This window comes from Gopherus flavomarginatus, chromosome 19 (genome assembly GCF_025201925.1).
Source record: "Gopherus flavomarginatus isolate rGopFla2 chromosome 19, rGopFla2.mat.asm, whole genome shotgun sequence".
In the NCBI taxonomy this organism is placed as follows: domain Eukaryota; kingdom Metazoa; phylum Chordata; order Testudines; family Testudinidae; genus Gopherus; species Gopherus flavomarginatus.
The window spans coordinates 19,116,785-19,142,993 of NC_066635.1; the positions used below are offsets into that span (position 1 = coordinate 19,116,785).

At 36.0% G+C, this 26,209-nt stretch overlaps 1 protein-coding gene across 10 annotated transcripts in view; it reads left to right on the top strand.

The window, feature by feature from the left end:
• The window catches only part of BCAS3 (BCAS3 microtubule associated cell migration factor), a 490,501-nt gene that overhangs the window by 71,682 nt on the left and 392,610 nt on the right, over positions 1 to 26,209 (top strand). For all 10 annotated transcript variants that reach the window (XM_050929311.1, XM_050929313.1, XM_050929312.1 and 7 more), the window contains 2 exons: positions 12,777 to 12,884; positions 16,908 to 16,984. In XM_050929311.1, coding sequence (XP_050785268.1) covers positions 12,777 to 12,884; positions 16,908 to 16,984 — 185 coding nt within the window. The remainder of the gene's footprint in view (positions 1 to 12,776; positions 12,885 to 16,907; positions 16,985 to 26,209) is intronic.

The following is a 26,209-nucleotide window of genomic DNA, read 5'->3' on the forward strand; positions in this document are numbered from 1 at the left end:
CAGTATTGTTCAGCATACCGAGAAATTACACTGTAAGAGTTTTTTAGAATTTTTCTTTAGTATTTTTTAAATGCTTTTTTTTAATAGAACTGTAATTTTTTGACATATAGCAAGCTGAGTTTTCCAAAGTTTGCTCTAAGCGTTGTGGTACGTTGTATAGTATAACCATTTCTGTGTGTCGTCTTTTGGTTTTTCTGAAAGTTAATAAACAATTTCACTGTACATGTATCCCCTGGAAACAGAATCTGCTGTACTTACTAACAGAGACAGAAAATAACCTTACCTTTATAATTGGTTTACAGTGTAATGAGCATTCTTAAATATGTAGGTGCCAATTCAGTCTAGGGGTGTATATACTGATTGTACCTCAAGGTTCCTTTAAACACCTTTTAAAAATAAAGAGCCACATCTGGCACTATACAGCTTGCACTAGCTGAGGATCTGGCCCATAATATTTTGCTTTAGGCATCTGAAATGTGTCTGTAATTCGTAGATCCCAACTATAGCTTATTACAGTGGGCTGGCAGCTCCTGTGTCTCACAAATGGGAAACCTATATATTGCTGAGTAACTTCATGATTTCCTGGCTGGAGATCATTTAGTTTCAAATATTACACTTGAACAAATACAGATATGTAGCTTTCTTGCTGCATGATTGATGCATCAAGTCTTCACTATCTTCCCCTCCATGAACTGTTCTCCTCTTTTGTTTATTTGGTCTGAATTTAGATTGAAATCCTTTTGAAGCCTTTTATTCCGTGTTGTACAAAATGCCTCGAACATTCATGCCACTATGAGAAATGCCATTTGTGATCACTGAATGGTGCATGCATGTTCTGTGCATACTGTGTTCTAGTATTACACTAAGTGGATGCACTTGATCTTTTGTAGGGGAGTGTTGGCCTTGCCACTTACAAGCAGCACTTGACAACTGATTCATGGAATGATAGTTACAACAACTTCACAGGAGTCTGTATGCCCAATCCTCTTGACTGAAAGTATCAGCTAGTGAGTTATGGATAGTGATAAAACTGTGAGGAAAAAGCCATCCTTGAATTATGAGTACAGAATAGTTATAACTCATTATACTATCCATGTGAAAAGAGTATAATAGGAGGAGGTTTGCCCATACACACATGTAACTTCCTATAACTGGGTAGAAGAAGAAATATATGCAAACAGTTGTTTAACAGTTGATTTTAGGTAAATATTAATGTTAAGTAGGCAAATTATAAATAATTGCACTTTTGTATGAACTCTCCATCTCCACATTCACTAAATTCCAAAAACAGGTTCACTTTATTCCATCTTTCCTATGCCTGTAAAGAGTTCTGAGGCAAAAAAAAGTACAGTAATTCCCGACACCACTAAGGCTTTTTACTAATAGTAGTTCATAATCTCTTTCAAAGATGCACTTCTGTAAACTCCTTTTTACTAGAGGTATGCATAGCCTTTGCCATATTTCCTTAACTACATTTGATGTAAAAGGCTAATAGATAGCATAAATAGATGTCTGTGACCTTTAAAATGAACTTGTGAACCAGGATAGAGTAAGAAGGGGGAGAGCAGGTTTAACACACAAGTACGTACGTAATGATTTTATTTTAAAATATATGCACACACGTATGGTTTAAAATATATATTTTTTTAACTTCTGTACTTGTAAATGTGGGGAAAAATGTTACGGAACTTGATTTTTTTTAATTATCAGTAAATTGCATATATCTATTTGGAGTTTGTCTTTAAATACAATTTAATTTCTGTAATTGCTTTTGATAATAATAGAATGCACATAATTTACGTAGCTGTGTTTAGTGACCATGTTGTCTTCCATAATTTATAACAAGGAAGCTAATCAGCCATATAATAATTTGCACGTGTATATGCAATATGTAGTGCCATACCTTGCAGTGTCTATATATGGTATAGCACTACAGAAACACTTCATATACATGTACAAATTATTACAGTGGTGGTTAGCTGCCTTGTTTGTAAATTTTGTGTGTGTGTGTGTATCTGTGTAAAAATGTGGTTACATTCATCTGAGAATGGATAATATCATTTTACAGATAGGGAAAATGAGGTACAGATGGGTCTAGTGAATTGTTCAGGAGCCTATGAGGAGTTTCCATTTGACATTGGAATACAGTCTCTTGCTCCAATTATTAGCTGTGCTGCCTTATGGAGAAATGACTTATCCATGAAAATTTAGGACACAAGACTCTTACTTTGCAACTCAGTTAATACATTAATATGTAAAATGAGCAGTACTGATATTAAGTATTAGTGTTAGTCCATGTACAAGGCTTAGCACCTTAGAGTTACCTTGACCTGCCTCATGAATTACCAGCTAAGGACTTGGACAGCAATGTTACCTTCTTTCCTCACTCTCCACATCTCTTTTTCCCCTAGTGGTTGTAACTGTCAACATGAACTGATGTACGTAAGCATACTTCTGTGCCTACTTACATTCCTTGGCTCTGGAGGAACAGTTTAGTTGAATACTATGCATGTAGTTGCTCATACAGTATGTATCAGGATATGTGTAGTTGGGGTTTTGGCAAACACACACCACTTCCTTTTTTTCTGCAAACATTTCCTGTCACACACAGCAAAAAAACTTCAGGACCAGACTTCAAAGAGAAACTGCTGAGCTTCAGTTCATCTGCAAATTTGACACTATCAGCTCAGGATTAAACAAAGACTGAATGGCTTGCCAACTACAAAAGCAGTTTCTCCTCCCTTAGTTTTCACACCTCAACTGCTAGAACAGGGCCTCATCCTCCCTGATTGAACTAACCTCGTTATCTGTAGCTTGCTTGCATATATATACCTACCCCTGGAAATTTCCACTACATGCATCTGACAAAGTGGATATTCACCCACGAAAGCTCATGCTCCAAAACGTCTGTTAGTCTATAAAGTGCCACAGGATTCTTTGCTGCAAAAACACTACAGTGTTCCTTTACCATATTTTATTTTTTCCCAGCTAGAACTCAGGTGCCCTATTTACCTGTTACAGAGCTGTTTTTGTAGAGCTGATGACTGCTTTTTATAGTTTTCCACTATATGCCCAGCTATGAAGACAGAATTTAGCTCCTCCCTAGTTGTGGAGGGATGGGGGTAGAGGATATGGAAGTTTCCATTGTACTTGTTTCTTAGATTTATTCTATTTAATTAATAAAGATAGATACAAGTGTAGTGCTTGATCTTTTGGAGTCTAATTCAAATAATGTAATGCCAAATCAAATATATTTCCTCCTTCTATTTAAAGGATTGGATTTAGTAACACATGCCTGTTTGGTGCAGCTTTTTCTTATTTAAAAATAAGAAAATTGCTTCCATGCTCCTTGTAATTTGTGGAACGTTTAAAATGTCTCTGCTGTTTTGTGTTTCACTGATATGTGCACATTCTTGGAAAATGTCACTCTCTCAAATACCTTGTTCCGTTTTTCGTAACATTGAATGACTGTTAAATATCATGAATGAAAGTAGTGAAATCTCTGATGTATAGAGAAAAACTTGAAATCAGTAACTGAAAAATTAAAAGCAGTTACTTGCAGTGTTGATAGGTGATGTTCAGGCTATCTCTTGTAACATATTTTACAAAGATGTACTAACAGTTGATAGCATTCAACATTAAGAAAGCATATCTCTCCATAAATGTACAAAATCCTAAAGACTGCGTACTAGACATGAAGATATATAATTTTACTTTTAAGGTCCTTTAAAAATTTATAGTTCTTCAATGCACTGTTTAAGTATAACTTTCTAGTATTTGTATCTCTTGTTTAAACAAACAGAAACCACCAGCAAAAGATATTGTGCACAGGAGTTTTGTAAGTTGAAGAAATTTAATTAGTGTCACTGATAGTGTTAAACAAGTAAAATATCACTAAAAGAATGTAATATTGTCATTGAGTGCTAGTATTCTAAAGGCTATTGGCAGAAATTTCCTTTCTTAATAGAAGGGTAGTTTACCAAAGAGATTCAGCATGTCCAGGAAGAGCTGGAGCAGTGACAGACATATTCTAGTAGTTATATTCTTTTTTTACAGAATCAAGATTTCTTTGCTGAAAATTAAATTGTGCTTCAAAATAGAATAATCAAATAAGACCACCTCACATCATTTTGAAACAGTGTAATGGCAAAAGAGCTTTTTTTTTTTTAAATTAGAAAACAGACTTTCATAGACAGCTGCCAAATGGAAAGAATGGTTTCCAGACTTTTTTTATTCATACTTTTCTGGTCTTGTGTGAATTATTGATAGATATGTCATAACTCTGAGAGAAATGACAAAATGTCTGATGCTTTCAACTGAAAAATAGCAGAATTGCAGTAGCTATAGAAACTTGGTTCATGTGGATAGTTTTAAACTTACTGAAGGAGAATTTACTAATTCACATGCAATAAAATTTACTAATCCACACACAAACTTGCTCCAACATGTGAAATAACTCCAACGTGTGAAATATTTCAATAGACATCAGTGATACGACTCATAAGTAAGGCAAGGATTTGACCTTTAAAGTACAGAGTGCTATCATGAGGTATAGTATTGCAGTTCCAACACTTCATTATTTTTTACAAAATGTTAGTAAATATACTGTTATATTTAAACTAAAACTGCATTTGTCAAAATAATGGATCCGATTATGCTTTGTAACACACGTCTGCTGCTTTGTCATGCCTGCTCACTTAGCCTAATCCATGCTCATTGAAGTCAACAGGCATCTCTGTCCATTGACTTTGGTGGAAATTACATTGGGCCCTTACTAATTTTCAGTCATTTGCAAAAGATGCCCCATTTACCTCTGCTGTGTCATACAGAGTAACTCATATGGAGTCATGATTTAGTCTGTTACTCTTAAATGTTGATTTCTGTTTAAAAACTAAACATTATTCAAAAAATTGTAAGATCACATTTGATCACAGGTGTGTTATTAGAACTGTCACTAACTAAACATAAATCTTAAGTTTATTTGCCATGGATGTACTTGCCGGTAGAATTTTTTTTCCAGCAATACAGAGAGCTCTTCCTGCCATTTATGTTGCCTTGCACATTAATGCATAAAATATAAGGTCATTATATGAAGAAGGTAAATAGTCTCTTTCCAGCTGCTGCTTGTAAACTGATCCCTGCCTGAGGTGCCAGCATAGCTATGCTACATGTCCCCCTCTGTATCTGAAATTGTATCATCCTGAATTGCATTACATCTAGCTCCATCTTCCTTTAATTATGCACCGAGTTACATTACATCTGCCTTGCTGTATGCTTGCAGGAAACTTCTTCCTTCATTCATTTAAGACAGATGATACACAAACAGCTTCTCCTTTTCTCTTACCGTCTCTTGGTTTAAACAGTCCTCTGCATTCCCAATCACTAAGGCCAACTTCCTCTGATATCTGTTTGTGGCGGGGTTTATTGATAGTGCTGAGATTGCAAAGAATCCCCCCCGGTACACTTGCTGGGAGGTGCTGGTCTTGAAGGCTCCCATCGCTATACTTTAATGAAACTCTTTTTTTTCTTTTTGTTCTCAAGAGTGCCTCTTTTGAATCTGTCTTCCTTTGGGATGGCTGTCTAACAGTTGCTGTTATGCATTTGCTGATCTGTGCTCTACTCCACAATTCCAGAATAAATAAGTGATCAACAACACACTGAGAAGTACTGGTAGCTTTCACTCCTCTTCAGATTCCCTCTAGCTTTTAGAATCTGTGGCATTTAGTGAAGGGATATTTTGTAGCAACTGCAACTTTACTAGGTTTTTTTTTTTTTTACACATCTGACATCTTTCTCTCACTTTTGTTCTCAGCTACTCAGTCTTCTGTGAATTTGGTAGAGATCTTAATTTTGTGGGCTTCTTTTACTGATCTAACACAGGTTTTTTCCTGTACTTCATCCCTGTCATTTTCATTCTTCTAGTTTAATGTTCCTGACCATCCCTCTGACCATAATTTTTCCTGTTCCTCATTGTCTTGATTTCTTAATAAAGAAAACATCTCTGTCTGGATTTACAATTTTCATTACATTTTGTTTGATCAGAGCATGTGCCCTTGTTGTTGATCACTTATTTATTCTGCTGACTTGACCTACTCTTATTTTTATAACAGTTGGTTCATTCTGTCATTACTGTTTTTAACCTAATTGTCTTAAGTTATTCATTCATTGGATGAAGTTATTAAGTACATCATGAAGGTAAGCTGAACCTTGTTCGCAGGAATATTTTCAGCTATTAGTATGTGATCTATTTACAACACTGGTTTCCAGAATAAAGTGATGGGAGGGGGCGTGAGTTAATTTGCACAGTTATTAGGAGGTAATATTGCACCATAACAACCCACTGCATCATTCCAGTGTTTCCAGATGAAGATTCTATTCACGTAATGTAGGTTCATCATCATCATTATACAACATGCGCTATTGATACCACAACTTTTGCTTGTTATTCCTGAGGGCTATCATTGTACGTGTCATCAGTAAAATCACGTATTATACATGTCCAGCGGCAAAATGAGTTGGCTAAATTTGTCAAAAATAGGAATGTAAAGTTAGAGTCCTAAATCCAGATTTTGACACTTGCCTGGATTTTCAAAAGTGCAATTTATCCAACAGTCCTCATTGACCTCAGTTTCTGAAAATCCTGAGCCTAACCTTTGCAATGGCAGTACAATATTTAAAATAAAGGGAGATAATGGAAAATTGACCTTCTTTCAGAAACAGGAATTTTATTAAAGCTAGACAATTAAGGGGAAAGGTCTCTTGTAAACAGAAACCTTTCTGTAGTGGTCAGTCTTTCAGAAAAGTGTATGTTCTGATTTTTCTCATCCTGAAAGTTTGGTCTTACATCACTAAACTGTTTCATGTTTTCCTCTTTTTTTTTTTTTTTTTTAATATGGATGGTCATGCTTGTGACATGAGAAAAAGTTTGTCCTTCTGAGCAGGTTATTTTAAATTTTTCTGTGCACAAGATATAGTCTTATGTCAGGTCCTTTGGTCTTTAAGAAAAGATGATAAGATTTGCTGACCTTAAATTTTTTCCTATTCAGGTATAAAAATTTGGATTTTTTAAATTAAAATTAAAATTTTTAAACAGGTTGCTGCTGCATTAAGTTTTACACAGAGAACTGGATGGGTTGTCATATTTCATCTGCTAGAGGGTTTCCTACTTATCTCAAACTTCTCTTGTTTTATAGTCTTCTGGGGACATCAGCTTGTGTTGTCTTAATTAATTCAAAGTAGACCTTTCAATAACCAGTGTATTTTATGTTAACTGAGTAAGTAAAATAGGGAGCATACATGACCCAGTGGTGATTTTAATGTTAATCTGTTTCAGAAAGAAAACAAGATGGAGCAATTTATTACCTTCTCAGTTTTGTGATGTGTTGCATTCCATGGGCTCCATGACTTTGTGTTTTGGTTTCCACGCAAAAGTTTTCAAATTCTTTTGTAAAAGATTGTTTCCATGCAGTCCGTGAAGTGAAGTTTTTAATTGTTGTTCCACAGTAGTTGAGATACCGCTATTTCTGTGGTACACATTTAAATGTACTTCTGTTAATTATGTTAACATAATTGGTGTCTCTTCAAACACTTTAAAGATTTGAGTGTGTATCTGTTTGGCCATTGGTTGCTTAGCAAAGAAAATTCCTACATTAAATATTTTGTCTCAGTAAACTCTCCAAGATCCTTAGAGCCTCTGGTAAAGGATAATGTTTTTGAATATTTACTGTCTATCCCAGGGGTCGGCAACCTTTCAGAAGTGGTGTGCCGAGTCTTCATGTATTCACTCTAATGTAAGGTTTCATGTGCCAGTAATACAAGTTAATAATTTTAGAAGATCTCTTCTTCTACGTCTAGAATATATAACTAAACTATTGTTATATGTAAAGTAAATAAAGTTTTACAAATGTTTAAGAAGCTTTGTTTAAAATTAAATTAAAATGCAGAGCCAACCTGAATCGCTGGCCAGGACCCGGGCCGTGTGAGTGCCACTGAAAATCAGCTTGTGTGCCGACTTCGGCACGCATGCTATAGGTTGCCTACCGCTGGTCTACCCTGTTAGATCTTACTGAACACACATTTATGATTTTTAATATAAATATACTTAGAATATTAGTATTTTCTCTATATTAGTAATAACAGAGTCCAGTAGTAAAAGGTTGTTGCTTGGAGTAAGTGGTATGGAAGGAGGAGATTAATATTCTTAAATATCTTTACCTCTATAGGCCTGGATTCAAGGTCTAGCTTAAGTGCTTAGTGAAATAGTTGGTGGGGCTAGATTTTCAATAATTCCCAGAATCAGGGCCATATTTTCAGGAGAGCTCTGTACCTAGATGAAGTGGCTAGATTTTCAGAAGTGCTCAGTGGCCACAGAGGCCTTTTCTTTAGTAGGAAAAAAGGTGTGGTTTTGAGTTTGCTAACTCAGATTAACTAATTCAAGACAAGGCAGTTTGTAGCTTTTCCACAAATTAGCAAGTAAAGTTAAAAATTAGGCTCCTCTATAGTCTTTAACTCAACTTGTTATGGGAGAACTTAGTTGAGCTCTTTTGAAAATTTAGCCCAGCAGCTTATTTCTGGTCCTCAGTGCATTCCATAAGAGGTGCACAGCTTCTTGTAGAATTAGATGCAAAATGGCCTAAAAAAACTTTCTAGATTCCTGGATATCATTAAATTGTCTACTATTGTTGTAACATAAAATGATAAATTTATCTGTAAATGTCAAGCTGAGTCTTAGAATGGTAGGAAAGTATGTGTAAATGTTAATGTTTTTATATATAAAATGTGGGTGTAATGTACAAAAACTTGCAGAATGCTTGCAACTCTCACTGACTTCATTTGTTATTGCTACCGCTAAAAGATTCTGATGATTGGATCCAACATCTTCAGATTCTCATTGTTCTAAAATATTTGACATTTTCTCTATATTTTTGGGGGTATGTATGTGTCAAAAGTAAATAGAAGATCATAGGAACAACTTGCCAGAGCATGTGCAGCAGTGCAATAGGGGGCGAGAAGAAAGGTGTGGTTTGCAAGAAAGCTTTGAATCAAAGCCTGGTGAAATTCAATGTACTTTTGATCCAAGCCACATTCCTCTTGCAGCATTAGCTTTTCCTTTTAAACGTGATGTTGTTTGTTTTAGCCAAAGCTACTTGCTCGTCTACATGAATATTGTTAAAATGATATTGTCATGACCAGCCAATGGGAAGGCATCATGTAAAAGAAGTAGAGAACAATCTGAAGTTGGTTTTTTACCCACAAAAGCTTATGCCCAAATAAATCTCTTCGTCTTTAAGGTGCCACTGGACTCCTCATTGTTTTTTTAGCTCACCGTGTTGCCGTGAGGGTCCAAGGGATATTAGAGATTGTGCTATTTTTGTTCCAGACAGTACATGAGATTTTACCCCTTCCTAAACACAGTTGTTGTTTCTGCCAAACCTGTATTACCAGACTGTAGGCTTGAACTTTAGCAACAGATGATTTTGACGACTTTCCCTAGTGCCTTTAATGCTGAGAATCTCACTCATGATGTTGTCCAAATGCAAAGTTTAATTATCAAGATTACAGGGTTGGTGTGCACACAAATTGCACAGCAATAACAAGAGATGGGAATTAATAGTCTGACTTTACCTAAATCAACCTTAATCACTTCTGTTCTGAAATAAGAGAGTTCCATGCACAGACTTGCACCAAAAATGGTTAAATTGGCTTTAGGAAGCAGATTTAGTTACATCAGGGCAAGTTGGCAAATAGATCAGCACTTGCTTTCCAACATCCTCTAGTAGTAATGAACTGCTAATTGAAGGTCACTGATTGTTGTGTCCCATCTTTTGGTCTTGTAAATGGTTGACACTGATGTACCTTCTCCTTTAATTATTAACATAGGTATGTGCCTGGAGCAAATGATTCTTTATGAAAGAATTTCTGTGGGAGTTAATTATGTGTTGTTGTTTTTTGAAAATGTTTGTGTACATGTTGGTTCTCAACAGTATATGCGTATTTTGCACACCATATTCTTGTTGGATTCTAGATAGGAAATGGTCCGTATTTGTGTCTCTAGTTCTCCAGAAAAATTCTTCAGCAGCCTAGGTCCAAAACACAAGCAAGTATTGTATCAGGAATTGTGTAAAATGCTGTAAAATAAAGCAGATATGCGCAAAAGGAAACACATTCTCTTTACCCATACTTAGTATGTTTATTCAGCTGGCAATTTGTGCTGTTTCATATTCGTTGACCTAGAAATAGCCATCATTTTAATGCACTTTTGGAGGAAAAAAAGGTGTTATAGAAGAGAACTGCCACATCAAAGCCTCTCTCCAGCTTGTGAAATGGTATCCACCACTACCCTTCTCAACTCTATTGTAACACTCAGCGCTTTTTTTTTATCTACAGAAAGTTTGCCCTTTTATTAAGAAATGGCTGTAGAGTTTTATTTATAGTAAAATGATAAAAGCAACACAAACTATTTGAAAAGCTCGGTACTGTTTAAACAAGAGTCTACAATAAATGTGATGTGGGTTCTGCATGTCTATATAGCAGAAGTTGCCATGTGATTCAACTGTTGCCATTTAGTATAATATGTATCCATTTAAGTAAGTGTTAGAGTGAAATCCTATGTAAATAGCTAGAACAAATTGAGAACTGCATACTTGTCAAGTGACCCATATTTTGTGGGTCAGATCCACTGTTCCGAAGTCTGACTTTGGGATCAGTGAAATTAAACACTTAGCCGACTGCGGTTGTACAGAAAAGGTTCGTAGCTGTTGAGGATATCATGGAATCAGTGTAATAATACCCTCTCCCTTTCCAAATACAGGAGGCTCACATTCATCCTTTTCTTTCCAAAAAGTCTTGGGACATATGTAGAATGTTGAAAGAGGACCCCATAATGACCCTCTTCTTATTACTGGACCTTTGGCAGATTTAAATATGTCCCCAAATAATTTGGAAAAACTTGTTCTGTCCCATGAGAATTAGATTTAAATTAGTTTGAAAGTAAATATTTTTTTCTGCTGTTATTTCACTTATATAACATACTCTCTCCTCTGTTTCTTTAGCTTACCTTATCACAAAGAAGAGTTTGTTTTGTACAACTGAGGAAGGTTTCACTGTACTTTAAAAAACAAAACAAAACAAAAAACCCCCTAAAAGATTTTATTTCTCTTAAAAATACCAATAACAACAACATTGAATTTATGGATTAATCTTTTTTGGAAATTAGCAAATTTATGACATGCTGGGAAATGGACCTCAACATTATTCATAAACAGGTTATTTAGTTAAATTAAACTATATGTATCTATGCAAATCTTCAAAAAAAGTAAGATTTCAGATACAAAGATAGATTTTGTTGAAATCATTTAATCATTGAACCAAAAATGGGATGCTGTTGCTTGTCCTTTTGGCTAAAATCCAGTATAATAAGGTGGTCCAGAGACATCTGCATGGAGCACATCACAGGACACCGTCAGTACAAGGACGAGTAAACAGGCTGCTTCCCTGATGAACTAAGGGACATGTACCTGTTCCCTACACCAATACTGACTTAGACTCAGAATACATTCTGTGGGTTTCATACCCAAGATCACTTATTCACTGACACTTTAAAGACTCCCACAACCCAATCTGGGTCTGTGCTGGTTATGTGCCATGTATGTATCTTGTGAACCTTGTAACCGCTGCTTGTAATCTCTCATAACTCAAGCCTGACCCCAGATGTACAGTACCTTCCTTCCTAACTTGTGTAAACTTGATTTTAAACATTAGCTTTAATAAATGTTTAATATCTGTGTTCTCTACCTAGAGATGATATCTTGCATTTTCCATCTCTGGTGGGGAATTAACTGTGAGATCATGTTTTGACTTGTCTTGTCCTCCTTTCTGCATTTTCCAGTATGTTTGAAATGGGAGAAAAATCTTGCCTCCAAGAGGAGAGATTTATCTGTGCAGAGAAATAAGCTGTGATGTGTTGTACTCTGCTTTTAGTGATGCGTCTTTTGTAGCCTGTTTTGTAGCTTATTACAGTAATATAACTAGCCTGTATTTTGTGTAATTTAATTTAAAAATGGTTAAATTTTATAAACCTTGTTTTTAGTTACACTGTAATTACAATGTAACTACACTGTGGTTATGCTTTTTGAACTCTGTAATTATCACTGTTTATCATAACTAGTAAATTTTTGAATTATTTATTATTGCCCATTTAGTTGCAAACTTGAAATTATAATAATTTTCATGTTATCCATTTTTATACCTTTAACTCAATATAACCTTATCACCAGAAAGTTAACTACGTGGGTCATTAACAGCAGATTGTACTAGTTTGTGTAGAATTATAGGAAATGCCTTTCTTGGACAGTGATATTTCAGATCCTTGAAATTCATTACTAGCCACACTATTGTAATAAAATCCAAAAGGGTTATAGGTAATACTATAGGTAAGGTTTCTGATAACAATACAAAAGTCTGAAATGATTGAACAAAATATTCTGCAAACTGAACTTCCTCCCAGACCCAAGTCATATTCCTTTGCATCTCACTTCATCTGTATATCTACACTCTTCATCCTATTCTTCCAGCTACTTTATCAATTTTATTTTACAAAAGCCCAGAGTGTTGAGCTTCATTTGAATAGCCTTCGCATACTTTTTACTAGATCGGGCCTGGAGGGGCTAAGAAGGGGGAACAGAAGGACAAATCATGAGTAGTTTGGTTTTAATATTTTTAAGACAATGGTTTAAAAATGTACAATATCTAAACTTTGTTTTCCTCGATCCTTTCAGCACAAGCCCACCTTACTGCTGTGTGGACCTTTACTCTTTGCGAACAGGAGAGATGGTCAAATCCATACAGTTCAAAACTCCTATTTATGATCTGCATTGCAACAAAAGGTAGAAACTTTCCTTCACTCTCTTTGTATGGTAGCAGGGTGTTTTTGTTTTTGCAGCGTAGAAAACTTTAGTAACAATCATAGTTTACATTTTATCCATTGACTGGCTTTAGGATTTTAAAATATCATGCAGGCATCTCAGTTCTGCCAAAAGTAGAGCTTGGGTTTTTCACTTTTCAAGGAATATTTTGACTTAAAATAGGACAATACTTCTGTAGTGATGACCATTTGAAAACACTTTACAGATATGAACTGATTAAGCGTCATGATATCTTAGTATGTAGGAATGTGAAGGAATCCTTTTTACGGATTGGGAATCTGGGGCACAGTGCTGTTAAATCAATTAAAATCCTTAAGTCAGTATTTGAGCTGGCAGAACCTTGTGTCTTGATAGAGTATATATAAAGACCTCATATGCATTCTGAGTTGTATAAATAATAATTCTACTCATTTATGCTAGAAGGTGGGAACTAGATAAAGCAGTGTATTTTTTTCTGGAATAACAACACTTTGAATACCTAAATCCTGAAAGAGGATCGCTTAGAAGTATCTAAGCACCAGCTCTGAAATACTGCGGTTCTCCGGAACCACAGGTTCAGATCCTGTCAGGTTAACTCAGCCCTTCACATTTCTGAGGTGGATAAAACTGAATATCCTACACTGTGTTTTCAGTCAAAAGAGATACAAAGTCCAAGGTCTGTCTGTATCTGCATGAAAATAGAAATGATCCTTTGGCACTTCTAATAAGAGAGGTCACTTTGATGGCTTTGACCAAAATTCTCTTTTTCCCATCCCCACTATTGGACTGCCTGCATGGATGGCTACTTCTCTCTACCTCATGTTATTAGTTATTTATTATTAACACTTTTTTACAGCAAACTTCATCCTTATATCTGAAGGTACTTTATAGAGGAGGGAACAGTGTCATTCCCATGTTACAGATGGAGAAACTTAGGCCTAGAGAAATTGCTGCATTTCATTGGTGCTATAGGTATAGTTTGTGATGTACTTTGGGATCCTTCAAGATGGAAAGTGCTATAGAAATGTAAAATATAATTTATTAAGAAATGCTCTAATTGAAAATATTTTGTACGGTGTTGATTTTAGCAGCATCATTTTAAACAGATTGACGAATGGGGTGTGGTGCAAAGTGAGAATTGAGAAAGTTAGAGATAAACAGGTGGCAACAGTCAAATCTATTTTGAATATTGTGTAAAGAAATAAATGGCAGGTTTGAATAAGTGTCAGTTTTAAGGGCAGAGAGAATAGAAAACTACATTGGGAAGAAGGAGATGATGATGACGTTAAAGGAATAAAAGGGTGAGGAGTCTAAAGACCGCTACAAATTTTGTTAAAACAGGCACTTCTCTACTGTGGCACCATAGAGAATATCAATGTCTAAATTAATCAGAGATGAATAGTTGAAGGAAACATTAGAATACAGAAGAGTTGAACAAACAAGTAATTTTCATAACACAATAAAGTAATATAATTTGATGCTATAGTAGAATTAAAGGACTAAATAGTATGTTAGTGTTAACTATCCACAATGAAATGCCGTATCAGTGGGACAGTATCAAATAACTGAATTGAATTGAAGAAGTTAAACTAAGACTAGAAAAGAAAATTTTCACAAAATAGGTCACTGTTCCTTTAACAGTCTGTCAGAAAGAGTTCAGTATGTATCTGTGCAACTGTCTCTTTAAAAATTTAAAGTTCCCTTGTGGACAGTGTGATGATAGTAAATCTTTCCAGTCTAGTCTGTCTGTCTTTTTTTTTTTTTCTTTTTTAGCAGAAGAAAAGTCCAATTGTAAAAACAGTCAAAAGGCAAAACATCATTCAAAGTCTCCCAACTAAAAAACTCTCTCCAGTTGCTAATGTTTTTTTTTCCTAAGTGGTGAAAATGGAATAGCTACTTCAAAGTTGTGGGGCTGTATCAAGGATAGTTGTTTTTCTGGAACATATCAGATTCTATTATCATCCAAGAAAAGTTCACTATTTCAGATTGAAAATGCATGAAAAATGGCCAGTTGAAGTCCTAATGGGGCATTAGCTATACTGTAGAATAATGCAGTGCAAAATTGAAGTTTTTTAAATAAAATTTGAATAGCAGAAGAATAGAAAAGCATTCAGTATTTATATTTGTATTCCAAAACCATCCATAATCTGTTAGGCACTGTCCATAAAGGAAAACACAGTCTCTGCCTCTAAGAGCAGAAGACAGGAAATATGAGACAGATCGGGGAGAATGTTGTGATCAAAACAAATACAAATTTTATAGACATTATACTTTAAAAAAACCAACCTTATACTTGACTTCTTTTCAATCTGTCCATTATTAACTGGCTAATTTCTTAGAGACCTCCTGGAAGAAGTTACATAAAACCGATACACTTCCTTTTTGTTCTCCTTTCCTGTGATTTAAACAGTTGGAATTCATTTTGTTAAACTAAAAATAGTTGACAGTAAAAGCAGTTAGGTTTGGGATAAAAATTAGTATTCATTTCAGACAAGACAAGTTGTAAATTATTGAGAAAAAAAGAGGCTTTTATAACAGAAACATTCATGGACCCCTGAACTATAATTTTCCTTCATGACATTGCCTGTGTAGATTCCTGCTGTAAGACTGCATGTCCTGCCATTTGGCAACAGAACTCATTTCAAAGCACATGCTTTCCTGTTCCAGCATTGTAAATGTAGGGATGTGAAAGCCCCCCCCCAGAAAACCGTCCCAGAGTTCCTCATTTTCTGTCATCCAAAGCGGATGCAGAGCCCATTCTTTCTCTTGCTTCTGGGTTTATATTAGAATAGCTAGATTTCCTACCCTGCTATAGTAGTTCTAGAGCCTTATGCATGGAGAAAGGATCCTAACCATCTGGGGCCAGGAGTTTCTTCTGAGTCTTTGCTGAAGAAGTCTGATGAGTCTAATCCTAGCCAGTGAAGTCCTCAAGTCCATCAGGACAAAAGTTCTTAGGATCTTTTGCCTATGAGTAGAGCAGCTAGATATTCTTCTCAAAAGGAGCCCCCCAAACTCTTAAAAGAAGTCTCTATGATCTCAGAAGAAGAGGCAGGATAAGGGCAAACAGGCACACCATAATCTGTGCTAATTCTCTGGAGCTAATAGGGATTGATATGAAAGTGGTTTTGATTATGTCCCAACACAGACAGCCACCTTGGATCATAGGAATCCAAAAATGATAGAACCTAGCTAGATCCAAGCTACTGAGATTCTTTGTTGGCTCATATGACTTTGAGGTTGGTCCTAAGGCACTTGGCTTGTCAGATCCAATTTTGTGGGTGGGTGACTATCTACATACATCCCCCCTCCCCCAAAATATATGGCCCTTTGTTTTAAAGGCTAAAAAATGTAGGACAGTATTTCTGTGTATTGGTATTTGCACTGTAAAGAACTGAAATTGCCAAAGGTAACTGAACAATAGCTGTCCCGTTGAATTTTTTTTCATTGTCCTTGCATTCAGGATGCTGATAATCAATCACTGGAAGCGATTTATTACGTAAAGCCTATTTCTCTGATCTTTAATTCCATGGTGCTGTGCGTTCATAAGGGGGAAAAAAACACTGTTGGTATCTACTAACAGTAATATTTACTATTAGTAGTTTGACAGATTTGCAATGAAATAAATAATGTGATTTATTTCCATGGTAAAAGACTTCCTTTTAGATTAGTCTGTGTGCTGATTGTGGATTTGATTATGATTTGAGACACTAAGGACAATGCCGGATTCTTGCAATTCCATTTTTTTCTTTTCTAATGGATCTTTTATTACAGGGGGTATATCATAGATGCTGCACTGCTCTGCATGGTATTTGTATACTTCCTGAAGGGCAGGTTATGTGATGGGGATGAGACTCTCTTTAGCAACTGCCAGTTACTGGAGAACTGGCAGTTTGTTGCTCAAGAATTTAAATTGATGGTCTTGAAACAATTACGTTTTAAATATTGAATCTTAAACCAAGAGAATTAATGTTTCAAGTACACATGTTTTCATTTTTGTGTTTTTAGGATACTTGTTGTTGTCTTGCAAGAGAAAATTGCTGCCTTCGACAGCTGTACATTCACAAAAAAATTCTTCGTTACAAGTATGTATGATATTGGATTCAATTTCTCTGCTCTGGTGAATAGTTGTAGTCCCATAAAACAGACTTGGAGTTGTCAACAGAATCAAACTGCAAGTCAAAAAACCACATTGCAATGAATGTTGATCCCTAAAGGTCTATTTTTCTCCCCCTAAAATGCTAAGTATCTGCAACTCTCAGTGACTTTGTTTAGAATTGCAGGTGCTCCATCACCTCCAAGAATCAAGTCTCATTATTTCTGTGTATTTGTGTTGTTTTGCATATTTATCATCATACCTAAACTCTCATTTGTAGTGAAAAGCACTTTTATTAATGATACTTCTATTATTAGTTTGTTATATGCTGCTCTGATTACTCTTAGTGCTCTGTGTTTTCAGCTGTAGATTTTATGTTTAATCTACATTGGACTGAGTGTGATAATTCCAGTGGTCTGTCCATTTTTTTGACTGTTCATTGTCTGTAGTCCTAGATCTGTTTTTCCATTATTATTAATATTTTTATTGTGGTAGCACCTAAAGGTTAATGAGATCAGGACCACTTTGTGCTAGGAAAGGGCATATCTGCACACAGCTGTTGCTACCTACTGAATTAGTAACTTAGACTGTTAGCTCAAGCTTGGAGAAGTTGTTTGCTACTGACATTTGTTTCCTGATATTGCTGGTGCCTTTTATGCCATTTTTAATTATAGTCCTTGATGGCTGATAAGGTACACCCCAGACACAGGGATGCTTCTGGAGAGAGATCTTCTGACACTGATATCTGTACTAGAGTAATTCATAGTGCAGTTGGAAAGACAGGATATTTCTCCTTATGTGGTTCCTGATTTGTCTGTGGAGGTTGCTAAAAATGGTACATGGTACACTTGGACCGAAGACTGAGCATATCATGTATGTAACATTAAACCGCGTTTAGTCCCAGAAGTGAAATGTAATCTCTCCAAACTGTTGATGAAGAGTGCTTGTGTTTGTTCACTAGGATGGCCTCTTCAAATAATTGTTTACTGATGTTTCCAGCATCTGATTGGAGCATAATTACACTACTGATGATGTTCTGTGTTTAAAAGGAAAACCTTAAAGTACTGTTGGAATTCAGATGGAAAAAATGCTTCCTTTTAAGTACTCATATAACAAAAAAAATCTCACTTCCCTTTATTAAAATATATCCAGAGATTAAAACTGTTCCTTATTACTTTGAGGAAAAGTACCATTATACAGTAATATTAAAGTTGCCAATAGGTGTCAGTTTCTCCCTACACGATGGACATAACAGGTTCCTAGCATTCACTCAATAGAACTTCATGGACACATTCTTTGAATTAAAGCTTTTGTTGTTGTTCCTTTTTATACCTTATAGAATCAAGGTACAAATTTAGCTTTATTTTGCACAGGGTTCAAAAATTAAAACTTTCCACTAGGTATTTTGGTAATTTCCTCTTCTTTTTTTTTTTTAAAAATCTAGTTCTGATTATTCTCAAGAGAAAACAGGAGCTGATGATGAAAATTTGTTTCCAAAAGTTAATTGACTGGTTGTATGAAACTACAGAAAAGTACTCCGGTATTCAGCACAGGAATATCTCTATTCCTGATGTTGAAAAATAATGCAGCTGAGAACAAAGACTGTTATGTAATATTAAACCAAAACACTGATTTATTGAAAAGTGCCTGAGAAAGTAATGTTTTGTTTGTAGAAAGAAAAAACAAAACAACCAACCCCCCCCAAATCCTTATTTAGTATCTTCATTTTGATTTTTGATATTGTTGTATGTGTAGGATGACTAGATGTCCCAATTTTATAGGGACAGTCACAATTTTTGGGCCTTTCTCTTATATGCTCCTACTACCCACAGCTCCCTGTCCCGATTGTTCACATTTGCTGTCTGGTCACCCTATGTACGTGCCTACAGTATATACACACCTAATTACACACTTACATTATGGTTCCTTTATATTGAACTTGAATTTTTAAAACCATGACTATATTTTTAATAAAAGGTAAGCTGGGATGGGGATTTTGGTTATCCATTTAAAACCTACTGAATAAATAAGGTATTATACCTTGCTGCTCTGCTCTAAACCAGAAATGTGATTATCTAGATTATTTAATGTAGCTTGTAGCTGTGTTGGTCCTAGGATGTTAGCGAGACAAAGTGGGTGAGGTAATATCTTTTGTTGGACCAACTTCTGCTTGTCTCTCTCACCAACCGAAGTTGGTCCAATAAAAGATATTACCTCACCCAAATTGTCTCTAATAACTGAATTACTCACTCATTAAGAATATGTGTGGTAGCAATTTGTCATATTTCAGCTTAAATTATGCTACAAACTATAAATTATTTGGAAATGGCAAATGTTCATAAGCCATTGGATGCCCTCAACATTGCTTTAATTTTCACTGCATTTTCAATACTGGAGTAGTCAGTCATGAAGAGTCGAGATAAAAATACAGCTTTTGTGAATGTTTACTGAGCAACTGGAAATCAAAAATTTTTGAAACCTCAGTACAAAAAGGGTTTTTCTCCAAATGGTAATTAGTTTATAATACTCCATACATTTTAGCTTTTAATGTGAGATTCATAACATTTTTCACATTCTCTGTTCTAGCTGAATGGACCTTTATGGTGCTGTGCTATTTCTTTATATACTGCAAGTTGCACTCAGAACTCTGAAATGGGACTTAGAAGCTCTTTTCTCTTAATAGTGAATATGCTTATTACAGCAGATATAGTGCCTTGCCATGTTTTAAGGCCACAGACAGTTTTAGTTATAATCTTCAGTTTTCACATACACTCAAGTCCCAAAACATTTTTGTGGCTGACACTTTTGGCAGTTAGGTTCTAACTCCCTTTGAAATTCAGTTGACATTAGGTGTCATTTTTGTCTCTAAAAACCTACTCCTTGGTCTGTACCCAGAACTTTGTTTTTTGGAAAGTTTGATCAAAATCTTTTTAGCCATTTTTGAGTTTAGGAAAGGGAAGAGAAATGCTTTCCCCTTCAGAAAATATCTAAACCACACTGTTAAATAAAAGGCAACAAAAAACATGGCTAAAATTTTGGAACTTGCTATGGAGAAAGTCCACAGTGAGGACTAGAACCTTAGTTGGTTTTAGGGGGGAAATAAACATGTATTATTGGAAAATCACTAATGGGAATGCCCAATGAGTGTTTAAGAACATAATGAAGCCCTGCCTCCTTTTGAACATGACTGGACATTGTCCAGTCCTTTAATCAATGAAAGCTGAGTTAAGGATAATCTACTGCTAGGATAATTTGGATGAGCGAGATGCACATTGAAAAGCACACTGCATAATCATTTACCAAAAAGACAAGTATTTACCCCAAACAGGAAAAAAGTTTGCTTTAACATCAGGGACAGAAGTAAGTCATTGTTGTGGGGGGAGAAAAATGTATGTCTAATCATTTTAGAGTTTTCCTGCAGTTTCACCGTATACTATAATATTTTATACAGTCTACATTTTGATTTTAAAATAACATGTTTCTGACCCCAATTCTGAGCAGTGCCTTTTTGTGTCACTGGCCTCCCCACCCCACTGATACACCTTTACACTGGCGGCTGGTGGAACGAGGGCAGTGTAGGGCTGCCTAGAGAATCGCCCTTTACTAGGCAAACTCCTAGAAAAGGGATCCAGCTGTGTTCAGGCTCCTTTATGCTGAAGGAGAGGAAGTATAAAGGGGCTAGAACTCAGACCCGAATTAGAACTGTTCTCTGTCCGTCTGAAGATGCTGCTGTCGTAATGTAAACCAATAAAAATTGCCTCCAGCTCAACAACAGCAGCTGCTGATGTGGGAAATCACCCATTTAAATGCTAAGCAGAAGCAGAATGCATCATCCTTTTTTTAATTGATTTTTTAAAAACATACAATTAAGATCATAGTGCCAGGAATTTAGAAGTTAAGGTTCTACAAGCTATGTTAATGCAACTGTGTTGCATATATGTGGTATGCCTGTTTTTGTGGTTGAAAATATAGCTTACTATATTGTTGTAATAAATGTTGCATAGAATATTCAGGATCTGCAACACGGTCATGTTCATGTGGCTGTTGGAACATTAGCTTCTGCATTTCCTGACTTTTTTGTGAGGCTAACTGTGCCACTTTAACATTGTATTAGTATAGGATTTAGTTAGATGAAAATGTAATGATTGAATTGAGTGAAAGAGAAACAACCAATTTTACTTTAGGCTTTCATAATAAATACTGATTTTACAGGTGCCCCCATCTCTGTGTGTCAGTTTAAGCCAGGTGTTTGAACTCGCATGGAAAATATATTGTGGATAATCATGGGAAGATCACTTGAACTTCCATATCCAGTATATACAATAATCTACATTGTGAGAGGTATTCCTACTTCTACATCTGTTAGCTAAGTAAAGGCACACTCTCAATTTGCAAAGAATTCATGTCTGTAACTTCCCTATGGCATTCCACTCTCTACTGTGCCTACATTTGCAGGCAAGTCAGCTTTATCAAGGGAAGGCCTGCATCATGGAAGGGAAAAAAAAAAGAACGAATCCAAGGATGGCTGCATGTTTACTGTTTTTGAAGTATTTCCTTGTAGCCCAGCTCACTGAACTCATCTGGCACTTGCACTGAAAATTTGTTCCTTTTGCTAGGTGTGAATGCTGAGGTGCAGATTTTAGATCATTGGACTTGGACTCTGGTACAAATCAGTTTTGCTTCAGAGCCTTTCTCTTTGAATATTGCATGTGACTGCATGATCAAAAACTGGCATTCAGAATAATGTGCAAGCTTTTTTTGGTCTTTCTAATGAGTAAATGTGAAATAACTGTACTTCATTGATTTGTATGCCATCAATGCTCCTGCAACTGCCTCTCCAAAAATGCTTACTTGGTTTAACATTGATGTTTACAAACGTGGCTTTATGGATGCTTTACTCTCTATAAAGAACCTTCTCCCTCCCCCCGAAAAGAGATGAATATAACATCATACATGTGGCATCATCTTTGCGTCCAGTAACTGGTGCCTGCTCAGTCTCTCTTGCCCTTCCACTCCTCATATTGATATATTCACAATCCATTATTCTCCAGAGATGAAGACAGTTATTGCAGCCATTATCTGGCACCACATTTCTATTGATGCTGTCCAGCTAGCCCCTTAAGAGGTAATTTTCCAAAGAGTTCAGCCAGTGTACTTCATAGCCCATAAAAGCCAGGAAGATTTTTGTGTAACTGTGGGGCTAAAATTGTACAATATATACTTTTCTGTCCCGCTAATAGAATAAACATGGAGAGTCAGCAATTGATATTCTAACCTGTGAATTTGTGGGTTGTGTTTTTTGTTGTAAGTATTCATGTTCAAGAAACGATGTATTGGTTTCAGCCTGCCAGAGGCCAGGTCACCTAGGCTTCTTTTGTGAATTTGGTAGAATTCCTCTTCACTGATGAGCAAACGGGGAGCAGCCTCTTCGCTAAAAAACAGGAATGTTAGATGTCTCCTGAAAGAATTAAACATTTAAAGGAGTTAAAACAAGTACGTTTTGTAAGACTGACTCTTGTGCATTTCTTGCATTCCTTTCACTTCTGAATCAAAATTGGCAGACATTGCTACTTCTGATTGTCTGGTCTCGTGGAATGGTATCATGTATAGCACGAATCCAGATTGCAACAAACCACTTTATACTTTCCTTCTTCAGGATGCTCTACTCTTACTCTGTTTTCTTTGAACATCTAGAAATGCCTCCACCATATCACCTGTTGACACATTGCTTAAGCATTGGTATGTAGACTCAACAAACAGTTTAAACCTGAGCATTATTAAAAATCATTCTGTTGGTTGGCTACCTTTACTTATGGCAGCAGGAAAACTTTGGTCTAGGTTGAGTGATCTGAGTTTCAAGTGAGCAGAAAGTTCTAGGCTCAGAATTTATTTCTTGGGCATTAAAGAGCATATACTTTTCTTGTGACAAGTCCACAGGATATTAGTAGTAGTTCTGCTATTTTCACATCTATAAACAAGTATGCAAGATAGCTTTGTCTCAACGGTGTCTGCATTACATGAGAAATGCTAAAAAGCAATAGGGTGATTAAAGCTGGAGGATGGTTTACAAGGGATCTTAAGCTGCATCTGGGAATCTGAGCTATCCTACCACCAGGATGATTATTCCACTTTTTTTTAGAAGGCCTGTAGGACGTTCTGCAAGAATTACAGAGATTAATCTTCCATCAGTGTTTGTCCATTTATAAGATAGCACAGTGAAGTATAGATACAGTTGGGGAAAAAACTTGCATAAAGACAAAAGGACAGTTTGTAAATCCAGATTTATCAGTTAAACTGACTGTTCTTGGCAAATTTAAAAGTAATGTTAAAAGACCAGGTGCTGTTATATTGCTGTCCCAGACATTGGAATACAAAATATGAACCCTAAAAACAATAGCATCTTACAGTGGCATGCTCATGAACTGCAACCAACAAAATTAAATTATACATCCCCTCAAATTGCCTGGAAAAAAAAAGGGCTTAACCAAGCTTTAAATCTGGTATAGTGTTCTGAAGGCTGCCAAGTTTGTGCTCTCGTGAAGTAGCGTTTATAGCAGATGTGAAAAGCCTGGGACCTCTATGGTGAAAACTCTTTTGACACTTGTCCTGAAGAACTCGACTCCAAGGACCAACAGCAAAATAATCTTAAGAGCTGTGATGGAATTCAAGGGAAAAGGAGAGCTCTCTGTGAGTTGGGTAGTTCAAAATTACTACAATTCTGATCCTCCAGTGAGCTTGGCATTGGTGGACTCTGCATCCCTGCAGGTTTAGGGGTCTGTCCACACAAAGGTCATTGTAGTATTGGCAAAAACAACAAGGAGTCCTTGTGGGCACCTTAGAGACTAAAAAATTTATTTGGGCATAAGCTTTTGTGGGCTAAAACCCACTTCTAGTCTCTAAAGTGCCACAAGGACTCCTTGTTGTTTTTGCTGATACAGACTAACACGGCTACCACTCTGAAATTGTAATATTGGTGTATGTGTGAGAATAACGCACACTGACTGAGAATGGGAAAGAAGAGGGTATATCTAGCAGTGATGGATGTACTCCATCTTCTTTCTGGACTTATATTTTGATAGAGATAGTTAGAAAGCCATAGATGTTGAGCATGGTTTCACAGTGAGGGGTGTCCTGCCTGCTTGCTCTCCTGCTTGACTGTACGGGTGATATTTAAACAGAAGGAAGTGTAAGAACAATAGATGATCTCAGTAAAGTATGTGACAGTATGAAAGTAATAACATTTATGTAGGGCCTTTCATCTAAAAGGATCCCAAAGGAATTTCTAAACAATATTGCTTTATAAAAAATATAAACACATAGATTTGGTTTGCCTGATGATGCTAAAAAAAAAACTCTAAACAAACAAGAAATATTAGATAAAACAACTTATATGATTTGTTTTCCTTTGAATAAACAATACTCCCGCAACAACAGTATCATTATCTATTATTTACTTTCTCTCCCCTTTCTATGCTCTCTGTTTACCTCAGTCTATTGTAATTTAGTCTTTTATCTGGCTAGTTTAGGTTGCACAGTTCTTTAAGAAAGGGATCTTGTAATTTTATATGATTGTGAAGTGCTACATATGCTGTAGGACGCTAGAAAAATTAATATAATATAATATAATATTGATATAAATAATATAGACTATATAAAGATGCTTAAATAACTGAAATGCAGCCACTTCTAGAGTGGATTATTGTAGCTAGCTATTTAATAGTGCGCTGCAATGCTACTTAACAGCTTTTGGTATTGCAAAAGGAGCATACCTTGTATAATTGCTTCAAGACAAATATTTTCAGGTAATAGAATTGTTCGTTTTGGAATTTGGCCAGGAAATCTGGTTTAAAAGCCCTGTTCCTGAGAAAGTGCCTAGACATCTTTAATGCCCCCAAGAAACCAGAATACCTATATTCAGAAACCTATATTCCTGGTAGAAGAGTGCTCTCTAGCAAAACAGATACAAAGGGATGTACGCCACTTCCTAAATCTCAAGCAAATTTTCTGCCTCATGTAAATTATCCTCGGAGATCTCCTGTGCACGTACTGACCAGTCTTGACCCTGGTTATCTTATCAGCTCTGACTTGATCTTAACCCAATGTCATATGGCAGTGTCACGTCCAAACAAATGCAGTTCAATTCACAGTTTGGGATTAGAGACTGACTGATGCTGTATAGAGAACCTTTTTAGTAGTACTAGTCATACTCCTGTGTTGTATAAAGACTAAGACAAAGGGGTAGCCTGAAATAAAATTGTCCAGTGCCAGTATGAAATCCTCACTCTTAGAAGGATATAAAGCATGGAACAGCCATTAAAAGGAGAAAGAATGTCTGTTATAATCATTATTTGAGGAGAATCCTTGCTATTAATAACAAAGGGGGAGGGAGGAAGAGGGATGGGGGAAATCAGAGAGAACCTGGGAAAGGAAGGCAGTAAACATTGTGAGTAAGAGGAGATTTTTATAGTATGGTCACATAAAAAGGATTGGCGAGGGCAACTAACTGAAGAGGCTTTCACTGGAAACCAGAAACCAGGGCTAGATGATGGAGACAAAAGACAAAGACTGATAGATGTCATTACCAGACATTTTTAGAGACTATAAAATGGATGTAGATATGGAGTCCCTAGAGTATACTATAAAAGACAGAACATACCCAGAGTGTCTTGAGATAACCCTGTGGGCTCAGTTTGAAGGAAAACTATGATGTTGACGTGGACAATTCCGTTCTTTTTCTCTTAAAGTTTTATTCTGTTGCACATAAATCTGAAACAGTTTTAACAGCATATCCACTTACATTGCCTGTGGAAAGGAGAGAGAAGGGCACATACTCTTTCTCTGTACATGGAGCCATAATTAATTGTCAAAGTGCCATTTGTTTTTTATAAAAAGTGCTAACTAAAAATAAGTGGTTGTAGCCATTAGAAATGTCCGATCTTCTAAAGACAATTAAACTTGTGTTCCAATTTTTGTTTAAATCCAAAGACTGCTGTGCTAGAGCTCTATTCAGCACTCTTGGCTCAGTGATTTTGGTAAGAGTTTGGTATGAGTAGGAAGTTCCTGAAGAGGAAACAAAATAAGGTATTACAGGCTTAATTACAATAAGCCCTTGACCGTGAGGAAAAATTGGCATTGGAATATTGCCCCGCCAAATACGTGTAAGAATTTTTCAATGCAGTGTTGTTCCTCTTGTTACCAAGATATGCATGCTCAA